This window comes from Acanthochromis polyacanthus, chromosome 6 (assembly GCF_021347895.1).
Source record: "Acanthochromis polyacanthus isolate Apoly-LR-REF ecotype Palm Island chromosome 6, KAUST_Apoly_ChrSc, whole genome shotgun sequence".
Taxonomy (NCBI): domain Eukaryota; kingdom Metazoa; phylum Chordata; class Actinopteri; family Pomacentridae; genus Acanthochromis; species Acanthochromis polyacanthus.
The window spans coordinates 6,725,587-6,747,191 of record NC_067118.1 but is presented as its reverse complement, the minus strand read 5'-3'; the positions used below and the strand labels follow the sequence as shown (position 1 = coordinate 6,747,191).

Genomic DNA, 21,605 nt, shown 5'->3' with positions numbered 1-21,605 from the left:
GTATCCAGTCCACTTGCATATTTTCCTCTCTGATATAATATTTAAAACTTCAGTTCCACACAGATAATGTTTATGGATAAGTTTATGTACTAGTGTAAACTGACATCTAGTGGTCAAATCAATGTACACGTCGCAGTAAATCGTAGTTTCCAAAGACGCACTCTGTAAACTAGTAAAACTAGAATTTACACGTATTCTTCATCAAACAAATACACGTGAATTTCAAACCACCAAATCGGGTTCATTTTATTTTATAATATTCAATCAGATGCGTTCCGTTACTGTCCCCGGTCAGAAACCAAAGAGGAACCATCATCTGTTGCTTGTTTCCTCAGGTGGAAGCGGACGAGTCGTCGAAGGAGCAAATCAAAATGGCGAGCCAAGAGGAGTCCGTGAGGGAGTTCGTCGCTGTTACTGATGTGGACGAGGAGAGGGCCCGGTTCTTCCTGGAGTCCGCCGGCTGGAATTTACAGGTACGGCTCTCCGGGTGCTTTTCACTGAGTTAAGGTGAGCTGTGCGGCGGACTATCCGGAGGAAACCGCGGCTACATGACATGAGTCAGACGGATAGCTCGCCGGCTAACGTTAGCCTGTGTTGCCGGTAATTTGTGCAAGTCACCCTTTCACAATGGCTCGGCCGCTTTCTGTCACCGACAACGGGGCTGTTGTCTGCTCACGTTACTGACTCGGTCACGATTAAAAGAAACGTTGTCCTCATTTTTTTATAAAATAGGCTGTCTGTTCATTTGTGGCTAACGTTGGTCTGCCGTGAGCCCATTGACCCGAGCCAGCTAGCGTTAGCCTGTAACCACATAACAGCAGATTAATGTTGGTTAATGCAGCGGAGTACAGTAGCTTTAGCTCCTAATGCTGCAGCACTGGACATCCAGGTGTTGAGCCAAAAATTAAATCTGTGCCTAAAACTGGTTGTGTGCAGTTTGCATACATATACAGCTGCTTTAATCAGGATTAAATGTCATAATATGCAAATACAAAGAAACTCATGTGTCAATATATAATTGAGGGACTTTTGAAGTCCATAGGATATATCTTGCATATATTTTTATTAAAAGTAAAACAAAACTGATGACTTTATGTTCATTATGATAATATCTTTACAAATTCCATAATTATTTGTTATGGAAACAATCAATTATTAATAGAAAATGACTAGTTATCACTAAAATGTCAGCTACATAACCGTCCTAAGTGAATAACAACCACCTTCTAATTAGCTAAACAATAATAAAATGAGTTTATTCAAAAATAGTTTTGAGTGTGTTCTTTTTATTAAGTTGAGATAATCATGACAGATATTCCTCTTTTTTTGGACATATGCCAACTTTTATATAGAAAATAACAAATTGTATTTGTAAGTTACCCATAACAGAAACACCTCTGAAGGAAGTGTGTTAATTCCAGATCACATGACCTGCTCCACATGATGTCATATCCTCCTGAAGAAAAGACTGGCAAGATTCTAAGGCTTTCTGAGTTATTTAATATAAAGTAGCGTGTGAGTCCAGTGTGAGTTTATGGCATGTCAACAGGTTTACTACAATATCTTTATAAATAACTTTCAATTTTACTCAGTTTTATATATCATATTTAGAAGAATCTTTCTCTAAAAATGCCATGTGGTGTTTGGTTGGAGGCGGCCATGTTGATTTTAGACCTGAACACAGCAAGAATATCAACTTTGATACCTGTCAACTATGTTGCAAAGATACAACACAAGCAAGGATCTAGTCAGGAGGAAACAACCTGGATTAGTACCATAAAACAAGTTCAAGTGTGAAAATCTAACTGTCGGGAGTGAAATTAAGTCATTTTGGTGAATTAATTTTGTTTCAGTCACTGTGTAGAGCCTTTTTGGCTTCTACACTGCATTATACAGTCCCTCCAGGAATTCGCGATGTTGCGATCGCGCGAATTCACGCGAAATCAACCAATCTCCGCAAATTTTGCGCAGCCTTGCAATTTTGTCCAATCACCGCAACTTTCCCACAATTTTGGCCCGCCTCCCATGAGTTCCACCAATCAGAGCAGTCCCCAGCGCAAACCTAATGCACGTACGTCACCGAATTCACTTCCTTGTTTATGATTTGAAGATGCAGACGTGTGCGACACTAATGTCTCTCATTTACCAACAAAAATTACTGCTGAAGACCGTGATAAACAATTAATTCACTGATGTTCTTCACCAAAGCGGAGCGAAACTGTTTCACACCCGTGCAATACTGTGGTGGAATACAAAAAAGAAAAAAATCATCGATTGATACACTTAAAAGAACACAAAACCGTATTAGAACGGCTGAAATGATCAGACAACGGACCACATAAATCACCATGAAGGAAACTGTTGCATCCAGATCCGTTAGAGCACTGAAAGAATGAAGGTAAATTAGATTATTTATTCCATCTAAGAACATGGCGGAGTTATGACAATCAGCGCCTGTGAATCCTTCCTCTGTTACCGACATCACTCAAAAACAGACTCAGGGATTTGAATGAAGTTTTCAGAATCGGTCAGAAATGACACAAGGACCAAATGATTAGACTTCGGCAGTGATGCGGCTTAAAGTTTGGATCCACGGATTTGTTAAGGATTTCCCATTGAGGTAGCAGCACAGCGTCTCATAGCGGCACGGTAACCATGGCAACAAGTGAACGCTACCTCAGCGGCCTTCTGACGATCACATGATTGTTATCCTACTACAAATCTACCACTGTGGACGTATCGGAAATGATGCAGGGAACAGTTGATTAAATTGTGGGGGTGTTTCTGAGTCCCATCAATTCCCGTTGCCGGCTACATATTTAGGTCATGCGATTCGGTATGTACACATGCAGAAATCACACCAGTCTTGGTGGAGGACTGCGCTCTCTCAGTGCTGTGCTTGTTAATTGATGTGACAATCCGTGAGCGTGTGTGTGTGTGTGTGTGTGTGTGAACACTTGTGTGCCAGGATGTGAAATTAACTTTTTAAGCCACTGACAGATATGTCCGAATATGATTCATTCAATAGTAATATTTTGTGCCGCAAATCTGCCAACCACGTCATATTAAATCAGTATCTGGCTGCTGCTAATTTCCCGCCATGGTGGGAAAAGCTTTTGTGGAAATGTGTTGCAACGCAAAATAATTAATTTCGGAATAAATATTGTCAATTACAGTGTTGAAACATGTTCTACAAGCTGGAAAAATTGCAGCTTTTTAGCAGTTGTCACTGTCTCCCGCAATTTCATCACAATAAATAAGCTTAAAAAATTGCAACTTTTATCGCAATTTTTTAGAAAAGCTGCCGCGAATTCAGGCATTTTCGACCGCAACAATCACGAAAAACGCCCGCTAAATCCTGGAAGGACTGATCATATGAGTTAAATTAGTCCTTTAAGGCTGTTTTAACCAGTAATAATCAGCTGAATCATTTGTAATCCAGTGCACATAGCAGGTTAAGTAGTCCAGAGACAAGACAATAAAAAGGGAATCTCTGCTACAAAGCGATTTACTGTGCACAGGATCAATTATCGTCATATGTCTGCAATATTTTACCTCCTCTGTACACTGACATGTAACCAACCCGGTTATTTTTACAAGCTGCCATAACTTTAAAGCACTAACTCAAGCCATCTAGTGCAGTTTTCCACTCTCTAAAAGTGACTGCAGCTCCTAAACTGAGATGTTGTTGTCGTAACTAAATGACTCGTTGGTTAGATTTTCAAGAATATAGCTCACATGATGATTGCAGAGGAGACAGTTTCTGTAAGCCATGTTAATTACAGTCTAAACAGTAATGTTAGACATAGCTGACACATACAGCCTAAAGACTGACAGCAGTGCTGCCTAAAGCATTATAAATGTGTGATCATGTTGTGAACTGCAGACATTTTTTGGGGCCACAAATAATCGTTTACAAGAATCAGTAAAGTTTCAGAGAGGCATGCATTTTCTGTTACTGCAGGCGTAAAGTTGTGTGTATTTTCAAGGTATGATTGTAATAAAAGCAGCTGTAGATGTATATAAACCGAGTAATACAGCTTTAACAAGAGGTGTCTCCGACAGCAGTCATTTTCTGGAAGATTATCAAGTTTTACGTTTTGTTTGTGTTTGACACAATGAAGTGCTTAGCCACACTATTTGCGGAGTCTGATATTAACAAAATGAAACCGAAAGACAGACGTGGTTAGAATTTCTCTACTCTACCAGCACTTTTAGTGTTACAGGACAGAAAGTGAAACTAAATCAGTCAGTCCTGTGGTGTAAATACAGAAAACTACTCCTGACAGAAAAACACTCCAGAACTTCAGACACATACCACCGTTCAAAAGTTTAGAGTCACTTAGAAATGTCCTTATTTATGAAGGAAAAGCAGTTTTTTTTCTCATGAAGATAGCATTAAAGGAATGATAAATCCAGTGTAGTCATAGTTAATGTGGTAAATGACTATTCTAGCTGGAAACAGCTGGTTTTTAATGGAATATCTCCATAGGGGTACAGAGGAACATTTCCAGCAACCATCACTCCTGTGTTCTAATGCTACATTGTGTTAGCTAATGGGGTTGAAAGGCTCATTGATGATTAGAAAACCTTTGTGCAGTTATGTTAGCATATGAATAAAAGTGTGACTTTTCATGGAAAATTGTCTGGGTGACCCCAGACTTTTGAATAGATAGACTTTGTCTGTCCCAAATGGTGACAGAAATTCTTCTTTGACAGGCTCCAACAATTAAATGAGTCAAAATCAGCTAAGGAGTAATAATGTGTAACAAATCATCTAGATATTCAAATTCTTTTATTGATTAATCAAAGGACATTTACTTTTTGACGGAAAATGGTAAACTTTTTTTCCGTCAAAAAGTAACATACATAAGCGTAATTTTGGAAACTTGATAGGCCATTTGTCAAAAACGTGCCTAGTTTACTATCGTTTCATATGTTTCCATTGTTAAGGCAATCATCAAAGTGTAATAAAATGTCCTTTGATTAATCAATAAAAGAATTTGAATCTCTAGATGATTTGTTACACATTATTACTCCTTAGCTGATTTTGACTCAAATACAACACATAAAAACACACTGAAAACACAAGCTCACCAAATAGATGTCTAAAAGAAATGTTAAAAGGAAACAGCAGCCGATAAAAATACATAAATATGTAGTGCTCAGTGTCTTATTTTATTGTGTTCAAGGTGGTTATTGCAGCGGGACTAAATGGCTTTAACTTCACATTTAACTGTAGTTTTACGTGAATGTTATCAGTAATATCGGAGACTTGTTAGATAATTACTGATAACTGTTGATAGGTTGCTGTTGTTAAACTGTCTGTCTTTGTTTTTCTGTTTCTTTACCACATTCGTTCTGCCTCCTCTCAGCTTGCTCTCGCCAGTTTCTTTGAGGATGGAGCTGATGACGACATAGTGACGCTTCCTCAGCCTGAAGGAGGCTCCTCGGTGTCCCGGTCTGCAGGGCCCAGGTAGTTATGAACACCACACTTTGTTCTGGTGTAGATACGCTGTCAGATGTGTACTACCACGGTGCTGCAAGTTCCATTCTCTTCTGTGCAGACGTTTCTTTTTTGTGTATATGATCATTGAACACACCGTTGTTTGTCCACAGCAGTCAGCCCAGAGTGACCTCCTTCAGAGATCTGATGCATGAGGCAGAGGAAGAGAGCGATGAGGAGGAAGGCCAAAGGTGAGTTTAGCTCTCAGTATGGTCTGTTTATTTATCGTTCATGAATGTGACACTTTATTTAACTCTTAGATGCATCAGTGGTTCAAAATGACCCGGTGAGGTCGTTTTCTTGCAATGTCTTTGTAACGAAAAGTTTTTGTCATTTCATTTTCCAGCTTCTCCTCAAAAAGCATGTTTTTGATATCATTCCATTTAGATTTTTGCAGTTACCTTTTATGCTTTTAAAGAAATTATAATTTTTGTATTACAACCCAAAGCTCTTTATCACTGATAAAACCATACAAGATGTGGTGCACAAATTTGGAGGGATGGAGAAAAAGAGTGGAAAATGGTTGTTGAAGTTCTTCTATTGCTGTTCTGTTTACTATTCTTCAATTATTTTAATGTTTAAAATCTGTTATGAATTGAAAAACAAACATTTCAAACATGAAATCATTCTTGTGTGGACAAAAATATAATACTAACAATAATACAAATGGTTATTCTTAACAAAAATGGCATAAAACACATTGAGTCTTATACGGGCCATTTCTGACTGGCTTATAGAAGAGTGTAGGGTCCAATCACTGGAGAATGTACGGGTTAAAAGTACCAAACTCCGTTCTGGACGACCAAATGTGTCAGCAGAAACTACAGAATTGATCATGGCTAAAATTAATGCTAGCTTCCCTAACCCTATCTTTGGATATGTCCATCGTTCATGTCCACTGAGAAGCACCAGTTCATCTCTTTCTGCTTTCCACAAAGCCATATTTAATCTGTGGAGACAAAACAATGATAGTTAATGAGATTTCCTTTGTGTCCAGGCTTTAGTTCACCCTGTAGAAAAGCTTTCATGGCCTGGTAGGGATTCACTGTCGTGCTCAAGGACACTTCAGAGCTTTTTAGTGATTAAAGTGAACAGATATTAAAAATAAGGACAGTGTCCAGCAGCTCTGTAGAGCTCTTTCTGATTCTCTGACATGGTTGTGTCAGTGGTTAAAGGCTGCATCCTGGCAGTGTGTCTGTTTGAAGCTGTACATCCTCAGTGTTTGGCCGGTAGAAAGTCCCACCTAGTGGGTGTGATTCCAGAATGCACCAAACTATTTTTGGTCTCACCTCGTTCACTGGTGGCTTTCTGCAGCATCAACAGATCCTGCTGCTGGGGCAGTGCAGTGGTCTGGCTGTTAGGGGATTGTGTGGGCCGCTAATGTCTTTTTAGTGCATTTTTATTACCTTCAGAAAATAAACTGAGCTAAAGAACAGTAATTGTTCTGTCCAGAACCAATTATATGCTCATGCATAATTTACTATACTCCGAGTTGTGATGTAGCTTTTAAAATGGACTGGGTTTCTGTTGTGTTGGTTCTTCACTGTAGTTTTATGTGAGGAAGTTAGCTTGCAGTTATGTTTTGTCCAAGATTCTTTATATGTAGTACTAAGGCGTCACGTCTTTGTGTTTTTATTCTCCTCCTGTCAGATGACTGACAGTGAAATAACAGAACAAGAGTTATGTAATGCAGCACTGATCTCAACTGAAAACACTGATTATGTAGCTCAAGTATCTGCATCCATCCATTATCTGTTCACTGCTTAATCTTCATTATGGTCACAGGAGTCTATCCCAGCTGACTGAGGGTGAAGACAGGTCACCAGATTGATACAAACAGTCACACTCACACCAATTAACCCGAGCATGTCTTTGGACTGTGGGAGGAAGCTGGAGAAAACCCACACGTGCACAGGGAGAACATGTAAACTGATGGATGCAGAAAGATCCGGAGAATGCGGGGACATGAACCAGGGATCTTCGAGCTGTAAGGCGAAGGTGCTAACCACCAGGAGCCTCCTGAAGTAACTCATTCAGTGTTTCTGATCTCGTCTCTTCTCTGTGCTGTGTATTCGCTGAATACAGGGATGTACAGACTGGTGGCTTCCTGGACTGTTTCCAATGCGACAATGTGCTGAAGTTCAGTAGCAGTGAAACATTTGGACACACAGCTCATCTGAGGGTGTTCTAGTTGTTTGTACACATTTCTACTCTGTAGATGAAGACATCAGGATGGTTTGGATTCATGTAAATTGTAGATTTGCTGAATTGGTCATGAAATAAAACCCATAGCATTAAAAATACACCTTCAAAATAGAAACCTGAAAGGAACGGTTACTTGGTTACTTGTTACTTGTTACTTGGCGGAGTAACTCGCTGGCATTAAGTTCGGCTGATAATTGTGTGCTACATTAGCCTGCTGTAGCCCTAGCTAATTAGCTGAATGTAGATAGGTTAATAATGTTATGCTATATTAGCTTGACGTAGCACTTGCTAACTATCTGATGTTAAGCTAAGCTGTGCATGTAATATTTGTTTGTTGTAACAGCAGCTAACTAGCTGACATGAGGTTAAAAAGAGCAAAGAAAAGGCGATATTAAATTTACTTTATGAATGTTGGTTGTTTTTGCTGAAAGGTGACAGTTGTGAGAGAACCGTGGTTAAGGCAGAAATATTATATTTCATTATGAGAGAGTCAGCTTTGAACAGAGTGCATCAGAATCCTGACAAAAGCTGAACTTCAGGACTTAAATGTGACCTGAGTCTACACACAAGTTAATGAGAATATGAAGAAGTGATGTCAAATATTCACATAATGTAAAAATGTGTTTGTCTCATGCTCACTTTGCAAATTCTCCTTTCATGTTGTCGTTTTTTCCTTTACTTTAACATGAACTCGGTGCCCTATTTGGATTAGGTCCAATGCTGATACCATGATCACAGCTTGTGTATAGTTTTACTACAGTTTAAACATTAATAATATAGAGCGCTACAGAGCTTCTCAGACTCATATCTCACTGTGAGCCTTTTTATTGCAGTCTGTAGGTTAAGTCTAAGTGGCTTCTTTTCCTGCTGTGTACGCCGTAAAAGAAGCCTCACCGTCTCTGTCGACTCCCCGTCAGGTTTTTTGCGGGAGGATCGGAGCGCAGCGGGCAGCAGATCGTCGGTCCTCCTAAGAAGAAGAGCTCCAACGAAGTGGTGGAGGATTTGTTCAAGGGGGCCAGAGAACATGGAGCTGTGCCTTTGGACCGGAGTGGGAGAGGACCAGGAGAGCCCAGCAAAGCCAGGGTGAAGTAGAGCTCAGAAAAACAACTCTGATGTGCTTTTACCTCGGCCGTTCATGTCTCTGTCCGTTCTCTGTTGTCATGTTTCCTGTCAGACTCAGATTCATTCATTCCTCTCCTGTCTCATCGTCTTCAGGCATTCGTCGGTGGAGGTTACCGGCTAGGAGCAGCTCCAGAGGAGGAGTCAACCTACGTGGCTGGAGAGAGACAAGCCTCTAACAGCCAACAGGATGTAAGTTCACATCCTGCTTCTTCTTCTATATTTTTCCCTAGTATTTCCTGTCCTGCACAAGTAAGCCCTTCTAAAGTAGATTTCAGCCGCTAGAAACTTGCTAACCCTCGTGTCGTCCTGCGGTCAAAATTTAAGGTTTAAAAAAATATATATTTTTACTGTGAAGCTTCTGATGTCCACATTTTTAGCATTTTTGGAAAATCTTTCAACATTTTTTTGGTGGAAAGAAAGAAATGTTAAAAATATTCCTTTAAGAACATTCACAAAAAAATTAACCAAAATCCGGTGAAATTCGCTGGATTTTGGTTGATTTTTATGTGAATGTTCTTAAAGAAAATATTAAAAGTTTTACTGATATATATGGAATCACTTTAGATATTTTTAGGATTTTTTTTTGGACGATTTTTACTATTTTTTTGAAAATATTTACAAAAATTTTCTTGGCAAATTAGGGGGATTTTTTTTAAATTAAAATTTCAAGGTAAGCTTTAAAGGAATTATTGAAGTTTTCTTCCTGAAGGTTTTGCAAATGTTCAGAAATAAGTACCGGTAAATATTTACAAAAAATGAGTAAAAATCTTCCAAAAAATATCTAAAGTGATTACACATGAAGAGTTTATTTGCAAAAACAGATAACTCCATTTTAGAAACTTTCAGAAAACTAATTTTTTATTGTTTACTTGCGAAAATACCGGTAATAATAATAACACGAATAATTCATTTTTTCTCTATTTTGTCTTGTATTTTTCTACTGAGTCAAATCCACTCAACTTCACTTTGATATTATCTCAAGTAAACGATAAAAGAAAAAAATTTCTGGAAATTTATCAAAACGGAGTTATCTGTTTTTGCAAATAAACTCTTCATATATATCAGCAAAACTTCTCATGTTTTCTTTAAAAACATTCACATAAAAATCAATTGATTTCTTTTTTTCCACCCAAAAATGTTCAAAAATTTTCCAAAAATGTTGAAAATGTGGACATCAGAAGTTTCACTGTGAAAATATATTTTTTCCTACATTTTCAAACGTTAAAACAATTTGACCTGCAGGACGACACCAGTGTTAAGAACATTCACAAAAAAGTCAACCAAAAGTCAACCAAAATCCAGCAAATTTTGCTGGAAGTTTTTGCAATTTTTCAGAAATTTGTGGAATTTTTTTGCTAATTTTTTTTTCAGACAAGGAAACAGTATTTTTTGTTGCCCATAAATGAAGACAGCAGGAGGGTTAAGTTTGTGGCAATAACTCAAGACAAACCGGTGGAGGCAATCATACTCCAGGGCACTAACTAATCATTAATCTAATACTGGAGACATTCCAGCTTCCATGAGTGAAATCTCGCAGCGTTTAGCAGGTAGGAAGCCGGAATGTGTTGATGTGTTCCTGGCATCGTGTTCATAAAACATTCCCAGACTGAAAAGCGAGTTACTCCTCAGTTCAAGGCTCCTTGATAATATTTCACAAAGCATGCTGGCAACAAAAACAGTTCAGAGGTAAGCAAAGCCATAAAGACGAGTCAAACTCTGCTGATACTTCTGCTCTACTACAACCACTTGGAATATCTCAGCCGTCTTTTAGAAGTATTTACTAACCTAAAGGCCTAGTTTAGCCAAATATTAATGAGGTTCTGCACACTTAAAGGTGTTTTTGAGCTGTAATATACATGATATGGCTCTACAGTGATGGCACACACAAATTCCAATATTGATATAAACACTGATGCCGATTTATTTTTTTTAAATGCCTTAAATGAGTCCATTTTCTGTTCCTCCAGCTGTTGCTGCTCTCCATCCCTCCATCACCTCTTGTATAATCATTTGTAAAGAGCTAGAAGTAATGATGCAAATATTACATTCTTTAAAAGTATAACAGTTACTTGAAAAATTGAAATGAAATGATTTTCAAAACCTGTTTTTGAGGCATAGCTGGAATATGAAATGATGAAAACTTTTCATTACACAGACATTGCAAGAGGACGACCTCAGCGGCTCATTTTTGACCCATTTATGCATCTAAAGGTTCAGGGAATAACATCCATTTTGAAGAATGTGTTCAGTCTAAGGAATGCTGAGTAAATGTGTTTTAGGTTCACGTGGTGCTGAAGCTCTGGAAGACGGGGTTCAGTCTGGACAACGGGGAGCTCAGGAACTACAGCGATCCTGGAAACGCCAACTTCCTGGAGGCAATCAGAAGAGGGTGAGGAAAGCTGAAGTCATTCTGAATTCAGGTCTTAAGGGAACCTAATGTAAATATGTTTACCTCCACTGAGAACTCGTTTCACATTCCAGCCCCTGATGGATGTGGTTGTTTGTTGGTCCGTCTGCAGGGAGATTCCTCTGGAGCTGAGGCAGCGGTCTCGAGGCGGGCAGGTCAACCTGGACATGGAGGACCACCGGGACGAAGACTTCTCCAAACCCAAGCTGGCCTTCAAAGCCTTCGGAGGAGAAGGACAGAAGCTGGGAAGGTGAGATCCACAAGCTGCTGCATTGTTTCTGCTGCAGAAACGAACACATAAACCAGTTTTACTTGTTCTATAGCAGCATGAATCAGCCTCTGTCTTTACTCTGTGAGGCCTTATTTGAGACAAATGACTGCTTTCTAGTAGGTCATGTGACTGTTATTCTTATCTCTGCTGTGTAACTGCATATTTACATAACAATGAGAGTTTTATCTTCTCATTGAGTGAAACTGTGACACAATAACAGCACTTAAAATACAGCAAATGAGAATCAGCTTTAATGGCCAATTACGTACACAACATAGAAGGAATTTGGTTTCAACTGTTGGTGTCACTCCAGGAATAAGGAACGAGAAAAATGCAATGACTACAGAAAGAAGAAGTAGAAAAAATAAATAAGAAAAAATAATAATAAAAACTGGAAAAGCACTGAGAGCACAGTCCTCCTCCAAGGCTGCTCATTCCCTCATATATGGCATTATCAGAAATGCAGCATTTGTTTATTAGTTATTGATAAACAGAAATCACAGCAACATAAAATTTGTCCATTTAATACAGATGTACCCACAAACAAAATGACCTTTTGAGCCTGAGCACAGGGGTGTGTTATGCATGTGTACGTTATGTACGGATACTCAGGGTTCTCGCCAGCGCATTTCAGCGTAACGGCCCGTTATGCTGTCATAACGGCCCGTTACACTGTCTAACGGGCCGTTACGCAGTCTTAACGGCCCGTTACGCTCAGTTTAAAAGATTACGCTGTGATTAGGGCCGCTACGCCAGCGCATTTCAAAGATTACGCTGTTGTTATGAGAGTGTGTGGCTCCGTCATGAGAGTGAGAGAGAGAGCAGCGTGTGTGTGTGTGGGAGGGAGGGGGAGAGTGAGTGAGAGAGACGGGCAGTCGGTGCAGTCGGTAGAGGTGGAGAGGTGTGTAGTTGCTGGGTTGGCCTTACTGTGCGGTTCAGCCACTGTTTATAGACAATAAGGGCTGCAGTGTTCTTCGATACGGCTGGGCTCCTGTGTCTTTGCCTCTACGGCTGCTGATGAAGTGAAGGGGGTTAACCCCGGGCTTCCTGACCATGGTCGGGGGCCGAACAGGAAGGGTTAACACTGTGATTAGGGCCACTGCGCTGTTATTTTGACAGATAACGCCATGTGCGTTTGTTTTTATCAACTGGTTGCCTGTCTAGGTTAATTTATGTCTCCCCACCTCAGCCGTACTTTCCTGTCGATTGACCTGTTCCCATCAATTGCGCATGCGCGTTCAGGAGGACCTGCCGTCATGCTGAAAAAAAATCCTGGCGAGAACCATGATACGGAATCACATGACCTAAATATGTAGCGGGTGGCAGGAATTGATGGCACTCAAACACCCCCACAATTTAATCAATTGTTCCTTCTATCATTTCTGATGGATAAGTCCTCAGTGGTGGATTTGTAGTAGGATCAGAATCATGTGATCATCAGCAGACAGCTGATGTAGTGTTCAGATTTACAGACCGTTGAAGTAAGGAGCTTGTTCAAAATTATTAAAAAAAACTTGTCAAAAATGACTCCACAAAGACTCATTTTGACTCAAAACTAAATTAAAATGACAAAAGAATAATGAAAAACAATCCACACTACCTCTGAACTTTTCCAAAACCGCACATTTTGCTTAAAATGACTCAAACATTGTACAAATTGCAAAAACAGTTGTACAAAATATCTAAAACCTGTAAAAAAAATAAAAAAAAAAGACTCAAAATTCTCAAATTACCTCAAACTGATCCAAACTACCTGGATTTGTTTCCAGAACAACTCAAAATGTGACCAAAATGACAAAAACATTAAACAAATTACCTGAAACACCTGGAAACCTTTCCAGAACCACTCAAAACTTGAAAACTTGTCAAAAGCAACTCATAAAATGGCCCACAAAGACTTATTTTGTCAATAAGACTCAATTATTGCTCAAAAACCATTTGAAATCTGTCTTAAATGAGTTTTAAATGAACCAAAATTACTAGAAACTACCACCACCTGACCGATGTGAGCATGTTCCTTGGTGGAGTTTTGAATGACGTTCCTTAAATGAAAGAAGGTGTTAACCCTTTACGCTTCAGTGCGTAGTCGGTGTACCGCCGGCGGTACACCTACTAATTTGCATAGGAATTTCAAGAATGTCCGACGGCTGCAAACCCGATTATACAAACACTATACGCCGATGGAAAGCTTAGATTCTCATGAATCCGCCGGTATAAACCACTTTCAGATGTGATTACCACAGCGGGTGAGAAAAACACATTAGTCCGACAAAAACAAATATTCATCCATCCGTTCTCTATACACGGCTTCAACGCGCACAGCGCGACTCACATTTCCGGGTTCATTATTACACACAGAAAAAAAAGATTCCACAAAAAACGGCCATAATCCAACCTTTTACATCCAGACGACACAAGCCAGTAAACTATTTTGTCCAAAACATGTCTTGAAGTCGGTATAAAATCCACGAATCGGTCGTTTTCAAGGAAATGCACCTCGCGATGTGCGTCCAATATTCCCTGTATTTTTCGTAATTTTTTTTATTTAAAAATAGAATATTAGCGATTTTTTTGTACTGAAAACGGCTGGAATTGACTGAAGCTTAAAGGGTTAACAAGTCTTAAATTTAAAGATAGTTGGATTATTTTCTCTGTTCTTTATACAGATTTATTAGAACAGATCTGGTTATACTTCTGGTGTCTCTGGGCCTTGAAATTTAAATGTCCTTTTTTAATTTACTATTCTTTTTTTCTTTCTTTTCTGTAAGTTGTGATGTTAGGTATAGGATGCTTTTCTATGTGGTTGGCAGGTAACGGGACAAATGAAACACTTGTACAGTCACATTTATTTTAGTTTCTTTTGAAACCATTTTGTGGAATTTCATTTTTCAGCATCAGATCTGTTAAAACCTCCACAGGTTCTGGCTGCAGTGTCTGAGAACTACATTGTCTGATAAAGGAAAAGTGTTGATCGTTGCACTAAAAAAACACACTTAATGTTGGATTTATGCACATTTTTATATTGTAAGAGACAAAATCCATTGAAAACAGGAGCCAGGACCCAAGAAGGTTAAATGGAGCTTTTAAAACAAAGAGTAAAATATTCTGAGGAAGGATTAATGTGGAGCAACAGAACTAAAAGAGAATAAAAAATGAGGTTACAGGTGTTCAGTAACTGCTGTTTGTTTTTAAAAAAGTGGTTGTAATGTTTTACAAACCTAAAAATTTGTGCTTTTCTTATCTTTTTTATATATTGTTTTATATTTTCCAGCTGCCTGGTTTTCACAGGGAAGAAGTGTGTAATTTTTAATTTTGTGAATTTTAAAAGTTTTTTTTTATCTCAATCTGAGTACAGTCGATATATTTGATATATTAGGGGTTGAAAATGAGGTTAAAACAACAGGAAATGTTATCTAGAATCATAAAGGAAACCAAAGTGGGACAGGAAAACAGCTGCAGATAAATCAAATGACTTTACTGTTCTTCTTCTGTGGTGGTGTAACATCCTGTCAAACATTTGAAGGCAATTATTCCAGTTATTACAGTAAATCTGCCTAAATTTGACCTCAGTAAAATGTGTTTTTCATCTTCCTCCAGTGTGACAGAGCCTCAGTCTAAAGTAAATCTCCTGTTCTTCCTCCAGCGCCACTCCAGAGTTGGTTTCTGGTCCAGCCACCTCCCAGCAGGACCAGGCCGCCAACGAGGCCCAGGCCAGTGCCTCAGTGACCCTCGACCCCTCACAGCCCGTCACCAACATTCAGATCCGACTGGCTGACGGAGGAAGACTGGTCCAGAAGTTCAACCACACCCACAGGTGACCAATAGCGTCACAGAAACACCCCTACAATGTGGAGTTCTGTGACGATCGCTGTCCGTCTGTCTGTTAGCAACATTACTCAAAAACATTTAGAGAAATGACACAAGGACCAACTTATTATATTTTGGCAGTGATACAGCTCATAGTCTGGATCCACAGATCTGTTTAACATTTCTGTATCAGTATGAGATAACGGCACGGCCTCTCTGTAACCATGACAACAAGTGAACACTACATCAGCTGCCTGCTGACGATCACATGATTGTGATCCTACTACAAATACACTGCTGTGGACTTATCAGGACTTATCCATCTGAAATGATACAAGGAACAACTGATTAAATTGTGGGGGTGTTTCTGAGTACCATCAATTCCCACCACCCGCTACATATTTTGGTCACATGATTCAGTATCTGTACATAACGTACACATGCATAATACACGCCTGAGCTCAGCGCAAGGTTTGTGGGTACATCTATATTAAATGACTACATTCTGTTGTCGTGACTTCTGATCATGCAGACGTAATACAGGGATGGAAATTTTCCGCGGATCCGCGGATTTCATGTCAAGTTTGAACACTTTATTGTCGCTGATACTCCCGCGAGATGGTAACGCCGTTAACGACGTTCGATTGTAAACGGCCCAGCGATTGGAAGTCGCTGCGCCGCCGCGGCCGCCCCCCTGTCAACAACAACTTTCTGCTGGAAACAGAACTTGCTGTTCCCATCCCTGGTAATAGGATGCTGTTTCAGCTTAATCTGCGGCTACCTTCTTACTTAGCTGCTAGTTGTTAGCATAGCATTAGCGGCTGTGAGAGAAGCTAATTTCCTGGTTTGTGTTTCTTCTTCGAACATTTCTGAGACCACAAAAGAGGCTGCATCAGACCTGAAGTAGCACATTTAATTTGGTGATAATCAACCAATAAAAATACAGACAAGAAAAGCGCTCAGAGAGCGCAGTACTCCGCCAAGGCTGCTCAGTCGTCGTATGATTTTTAACATGAAATGAAATCTTAAAACACTTCGTGGTCCTCAGCGATGGATTTGTAGTCGGATCACAATCATGTGATCATCAGCAGGCAGCTGATGTAGTGTTAAAACTTCCAGACCCTTGAAGTAGAGAACTTGTTCAAAATTATAAAAACCTGTCAAAAATGACTCATGAAAAGGCCCACAAAGACTCATTTTGTCATTATGACTGAAAACTAAATTAAAATGACTAAAAATAATGAGAAAAGATCCCCACTGCCTCTAAACCTTTCCAAAATCACACATTTTGCTTTAAATAACTCAAACATTGTCCAAAATTGCAAAAAAGTTGTATAAAATATACCTGTAAAAAAAAAAAAATGCTCAAATTACCTCAAACTGATCCAAACTACCTGAATTTTTTTCCAGAACAACTCAAAATGTGACTAAAATGACAAAAACATTGACCAGACTATCCGTGGATCCAGACTATAAGCTGCATCACTGCCAAAATCTAATCACTTGGTCCTTGTGCCATTTCTGACCTTCACAGAAAAAAAGACAGACAGACAAACCAACGGCAAAGGTCACATAACTCTGCCTTCCTTGGCAGAGTAATAAGAAAGCCGAACTTCAGCCACAATAATGACCCACGCCGGTAATCATTCTATCCCGAGAATCTCTTCCTGTCTCTCCTTACACCAAACCTTGAATTTCCCTCAAGATTAATAAAGTATCTATCCGTCCATCTATCCGTCCATCTATCCGTCCATCTATCCATCCATCTATCCATCCATCTATCCATCCATCTATCCATCCATCTATCTATCAATCTATCTATCCATCTAATCTATCTATCTACTTACGATTGTTGCTAGCAGTAGAGCGGTCGCCATGTTTGTAGTTCAGACACAGAAAGCATGAGCTGACCTTAACACCGACCATGTTTCCTCGTTGACCCTTCAGGGTGTCGGACCTGCGGCAGTTCGTGGTGGCCGCTCGGCCCCACATGGCCGCCAGAGAGTTCGTCCTCATGACCACCTTCCCCAACAAGGAGCTGTCGGACGAGAGCCAGACGCTGCTGCAGGCCAACCTCCTGAATGCCGTCATCGTCCAGCGGCTACAGTAAGGGCGGGGGGAGGCTGATGACTCCCCCTCCACCCGGTGGCGAGGCTGAGCGACTGCAGCGCCGACAAACCTGCTGCCCCTTCCGAGGGAGGAGAAAACACGGACTTATGTATGGACTTCTAATTTCTGATTTTTGTTGTTTTTCTAAAAGTGAAACGTAACGCTCTGCTCCCCAGCCCCGCCTCCCCAGCCCCGCCTCCCCTCTCTCACCGCCCTCACCCTCCGAGGTAACGAGGGCCAAGAGGAAGCTAAAAAAACCTCCCAGAGCGTCTCGGATGCTGTTGAGCGGTGGTTTCGTTGGGCGTGAGTTCAGCCGACAGTAAAGCTTTCTGAGCAGCAGAGATGTTCCCTAAAAGCGTCTCTGTGTTCCATTAACCAGCTCCCTCCTCCTGTTAACCCTCCAGCTCTGTTTACTAGCAGGTTCTGTGGCTTCAGCAGATCAGCGCTAGCGGCAGATTCTCACCATGTTTCTGTCTCAGCAGAACAAACCACCAGGAAACGCCGACATGTTGACAGTGTGGTTTTGTACAAGTTTCCATTTCTCTCCACATATTGAGTTTTTTTTTTCTGGAGAGAGAAGTGTAATGATGTGACAAAACACGAGGTTTTCTTTTATCTCCGACTTATACCAGTAGCCTTACTCTCCCGTATCCACCTCCAGAAACACACTTGGCCCTTTGTTCAGACGAAGATGGAGTTATTTTTTTAAAATGCCTTTGCCCCCCTCCTCTATTTCCTTCTTTTTCCTTTTCAGATTGTAGGCTTGTCCCAGTTAGACGGTGGCATTTTCATAAAGTGTAACACGACGGCTTTATTATCAAACCAATGGTTGAGCGAGACAACGTAGAGATTGTAAACACTGGTTTGTAGTAGTGGAATCTGACTTCGTACGATACACTGACATCTTCTATGCATCCTGGGGCAACACAGAAATATGTTTGGACCTCTGGTGAAATAAATCCATTTTATGGTTGATGTACAAAGAACTCACTGTCTCCTGTTTTTATTGTATGAGGGAAACCTGATATTTTTAGATTACTGTATTAAACCCCGGAGGGAAATTAAGCTATTACAGCAGAATGAATGTTCGATAAAGGAGTGAACAATCAGACAACACGGGATATTAGGGGATAAAATGAAGATAAAATAATATATAGAAAACATGATGTAGAAAAAATAAACGGATTAAAGCTGTAAGAAGCATTGAGCGGGTCCTCGCACGTCGAGATGTGACACAAAAGTGAAGCTGTGGAGACAGAGCTGACCTATTTCAAGGATTATATCACCAAGTTTGTAGCAACAGTATGTGCAAAAGTGGAGCAGGTTTTCAGAGTTTCAATGTGCTTCATATGGAGGCAAAATGAACCAAACAAGTTTCAGAAAGAGACAAAAAAGCTTAGTGTTTAAAAAGAGGATAAAATAGATGGAAGCCACTGCAAAGATGCTGAAACATACTGTTAGCCAGTCTGAATAGACTGGAACCAAAAAATGGAGAATGTATCAAACATAGTGGGAACCAGTAAATAGACACTAAAATATCCTGTGAGGAAGTGTAAAGAAATTGAAATGTACTGGGAGCAAAGACAAAAAGGCAGAAATAGGTGAAAGCCAGTATAAATATCATGAATAATGAATGTTGGCAACTGACTAACAATAGTAGCCTAGCCGCGCTAGACCCAGCTCTGAAGACGCAAGGGTCTAGGAACTCTCGGCAGGGAGGGAGGCGGGCTAAAAGGTTGTCTTTCAAATCACTCTGCAGCAATTGGGTAGGTATACAACCAATCAGCGCAATGAATAGGCTGACGTAGTTCCTAGAGTGCCAGAAATCAGAGGATGCGGGAGTTCGGTGAAGCCTTATTTATACAGTCAATGGGTAAAGCTCAAGTATATTACAGACATGTTAACAGAAAGATTATTCAGAGTCGGTGCTAATGGAGCTCAATGACTGTTGTCGTTTTTGTTGTCGACCCTGGCAGAGAATTAAATTCGTTGCCGTGGGTTGTCTAGCGTGGCTAGGCTAGTTGTTTCCGGTTGTTTCTGTCAGAATCGTCGCGCCTCTGTCGTCACTTAGTTACGCCCGCCTTCTGACTCTACACTTCATGGTGATTCATCGGCCAGTTTTAGGAGCATCCAGCCTCGAGGCTTACCGAGGGTAACTAGACCCACCCTGGCAGAGAATTAAATTCATTGCCATGGGTTGTCTAGTGCGGCTAGGCTATAACAATAGTACATCAGACTGTAAAATGTCATTTTGCCACTAGGTGGCGCTGCGATTTACTGGATATTAGCATTTGGATGTGATCAGGGAGGACTGATCAAACATGTAAAATTTGAGGCAGATTGGAGCATGAAGAGGGGAGTTAGACAGCACTTCCTGTTTCACGGTGAAACATCAAAGTTCAGGGGGCCACCATGGACACGCACTTTGACTTTTGTAGATGATTTTGATAGCTTTTCATCCTTAAGTTGTTGTATATACTGTCCAAGTCTGAGGTCTTTTGGAGTTACTGCCTTTGAGGAATTAACCGCTGAAAAAGACCAAAAATATTCAAAATCTGACACTTAATTCAAAATGGTGGACTTCCTGTTGGGTCCAAGAGGCATTTTTGTTCGCCTTGGTGTGCTAAATATGTCTACCAATTTTTGTAGAAGTAGGTTGAACTTGCTGTGGGGGCTTTTTGCTGAAAATGCTGTAGGGGCGCTATGGCACATGCTGTGAATGTATTTTAGCATATGGATGTGATCAGGGCAGGGCTGTGATCAATCATGTAAAGTTTGAGGCAGATTGGAGCATGAAGAGGGGAGTTAAGACATCACTTCCTGTTTCATGGCGAACCGTCAAAGTTCAGGGAGCCACCATAGACACGCCTGTTAAGACGTGTTTGAGGTCTTTTGTAATTACTGCCTGTGGGGAAATAACCACTGAAAATGACCAAAAACACCCAAATCTGACACTTAATTCAAAATGGTGGACTTCCTGTTGGGTCCAAGAGGCATTTTTGTTCGCCTTGATGTGCTATATGTGCCTACCAAATTTTATGGACGTAGGTTAAACTTGTTGCGAGCACTTTTTGCTAAAAATGCTGCAAGAGATGCTATGCCCAAGGTCCCCCAACAGCCAAAGGTCCTAAAGGTACCACAACAACCAAAGATTCCCATGTACAGGAGAGTTAAACAGAACTTCCTGTTTCATGGCAAAGCGTCAAACTTCCAGGGACTGCCACGGCTACGCCCTTTGACTATGTGGAACATTTTGATGTCTTTCCATCACTAAGGCCTGCTGTATGTACTGGTCAAATCTGAGGTGATTTGGAGTTATGCCCTGTGAGTTTATAGCTCTTGAAAATGAGCAAAAATCATCAAATTTCCTACAGTTAATGCAAAATGGTGGACTTCCTGTTGGGTTTAGAATATGGCGGCCAGTGACTTTTTTTTTGTTCAGCCTGACATGCTGTGTATGGCTGCCAAATTTGGTAGATGTACAGTAGGTGAAACGTGCTGCCCGTAGTAGGTGTTCTAAGTTTTGCAGGGGGCGCTATGGAGCCATTTTATCTCACACATGCTCAATTCCCATAAAATTTAAAATTTTCTCGAGTTCCAATGTGTGTGCAAATTTTCAGGACTTTTAAAAAAAATTTTATATCATGGTTAGGCCCTCAAAAATGCCCTTCTTGTGCCACAAAAAAACACAAAGAAAACAAACCTTGGAGTTCCAATAAGTCTTCGTGCCATTCTGTGCTCAGACCCTAAATATACAAGAGTGACAGAAGGTGCAAATGACATCAGATATAAATTTACAAGTTTATTTTGTGTTTACAGTGAGAATTCTAGTGATCTGTGAACCTTTTGGATTGTTTCTGTCCAGTCGTGTTGCTGTCTACAGACTCTACTTGGTGTTCAACTAATAATGTTTAAAAAGATACGTTAAAAAAGCTGGTTACATATAAAACCTCTGTAAAAAAGCAGCAGCGTTGGTGGGAAAATGGCAGGGCAAACTGTAACTCTAGATAAATATATTAATAAAATTAATAAATATTCATATATGCAATATTATTTCCACCTCCAGAGTAATTTGGACCATCTGAACTAGTACTCGAGTGTTTTTTTAAAAATGTATTTACATTTTATGTACTGATATATGTTTGCAGTATCCCATAATAATGCTCTGTGGGATTCAT

At 40.2% G+C, this 21,605-nt stretch overlaps 1 protein-coding gene across 2 annotated transcripts; it reads left to right on the top strand.

The window, feature by feature from the left end:
• The first annotated feature begins 325 nt into the window (after positions 1 to 325).
• nsfl1c (NSFL1 (p97) cofactor (p47)) lies at positions 326 to 18,413 on the top strand. 2 transcript variants are annotated; one of them, XM_022208086.2, is made up of 9 exons: positions 326 to 473; positions 5,376 to 5,476; positions 5,623 to 5,697; positions 8,629 to 8,794; positions 8,927 to 9,022; positions 11,113 to 11,222; positions 11,353 to 11,490; positions 15,155 to 15,325; positions 17,266 to 18,413. In XM_022208086.2, exons 1-9 carry the CDS (start codon positions 372 to 374, stop codon positions 17,426 to 17,428), a joined length of 1,122 nt encoding a protein of 373 aa, XP_022063778.1. In that variant the 5' UTR covers positions 326 to 371; the 3' UTR covers positions 17,429 to 18,413. The 2 variants fall into 2 exon arrangements, with proteins under 2 accessions (XP_022063778.1, XP_022063777.1); XM_022208085.2 differs by having other exon boundaries at positions 5,620 to 5,697.
• The last annotated feature ends 3,192 nt before the right edge of the window (positions 18,414 to 21,605 follow it).

Coding starts and splice junctions, on each gene's coding strand:
- nsfl1c (XM_022208085.2), top strand. CDS start 372: ATGGCGAGCCAAGAGGAGTCCGTGAGGGAGTTCGTCGCTGTTACTGAT. Junction 9,023..11,112: donor CCTCTAACAGCCAACAGGAT/GTAAGTTCACAT, acceptor AATGTGTTTTAG/GTTCACGTGGTGCTGAAGCT. Junction 11,223..11,352: donor CTGGAGGCAATCAGAAGAGG/GTGAGGAAAGCT, acceptor GTCCGTCTGCAG/GGAGATTCCTCTGGAGCTGA.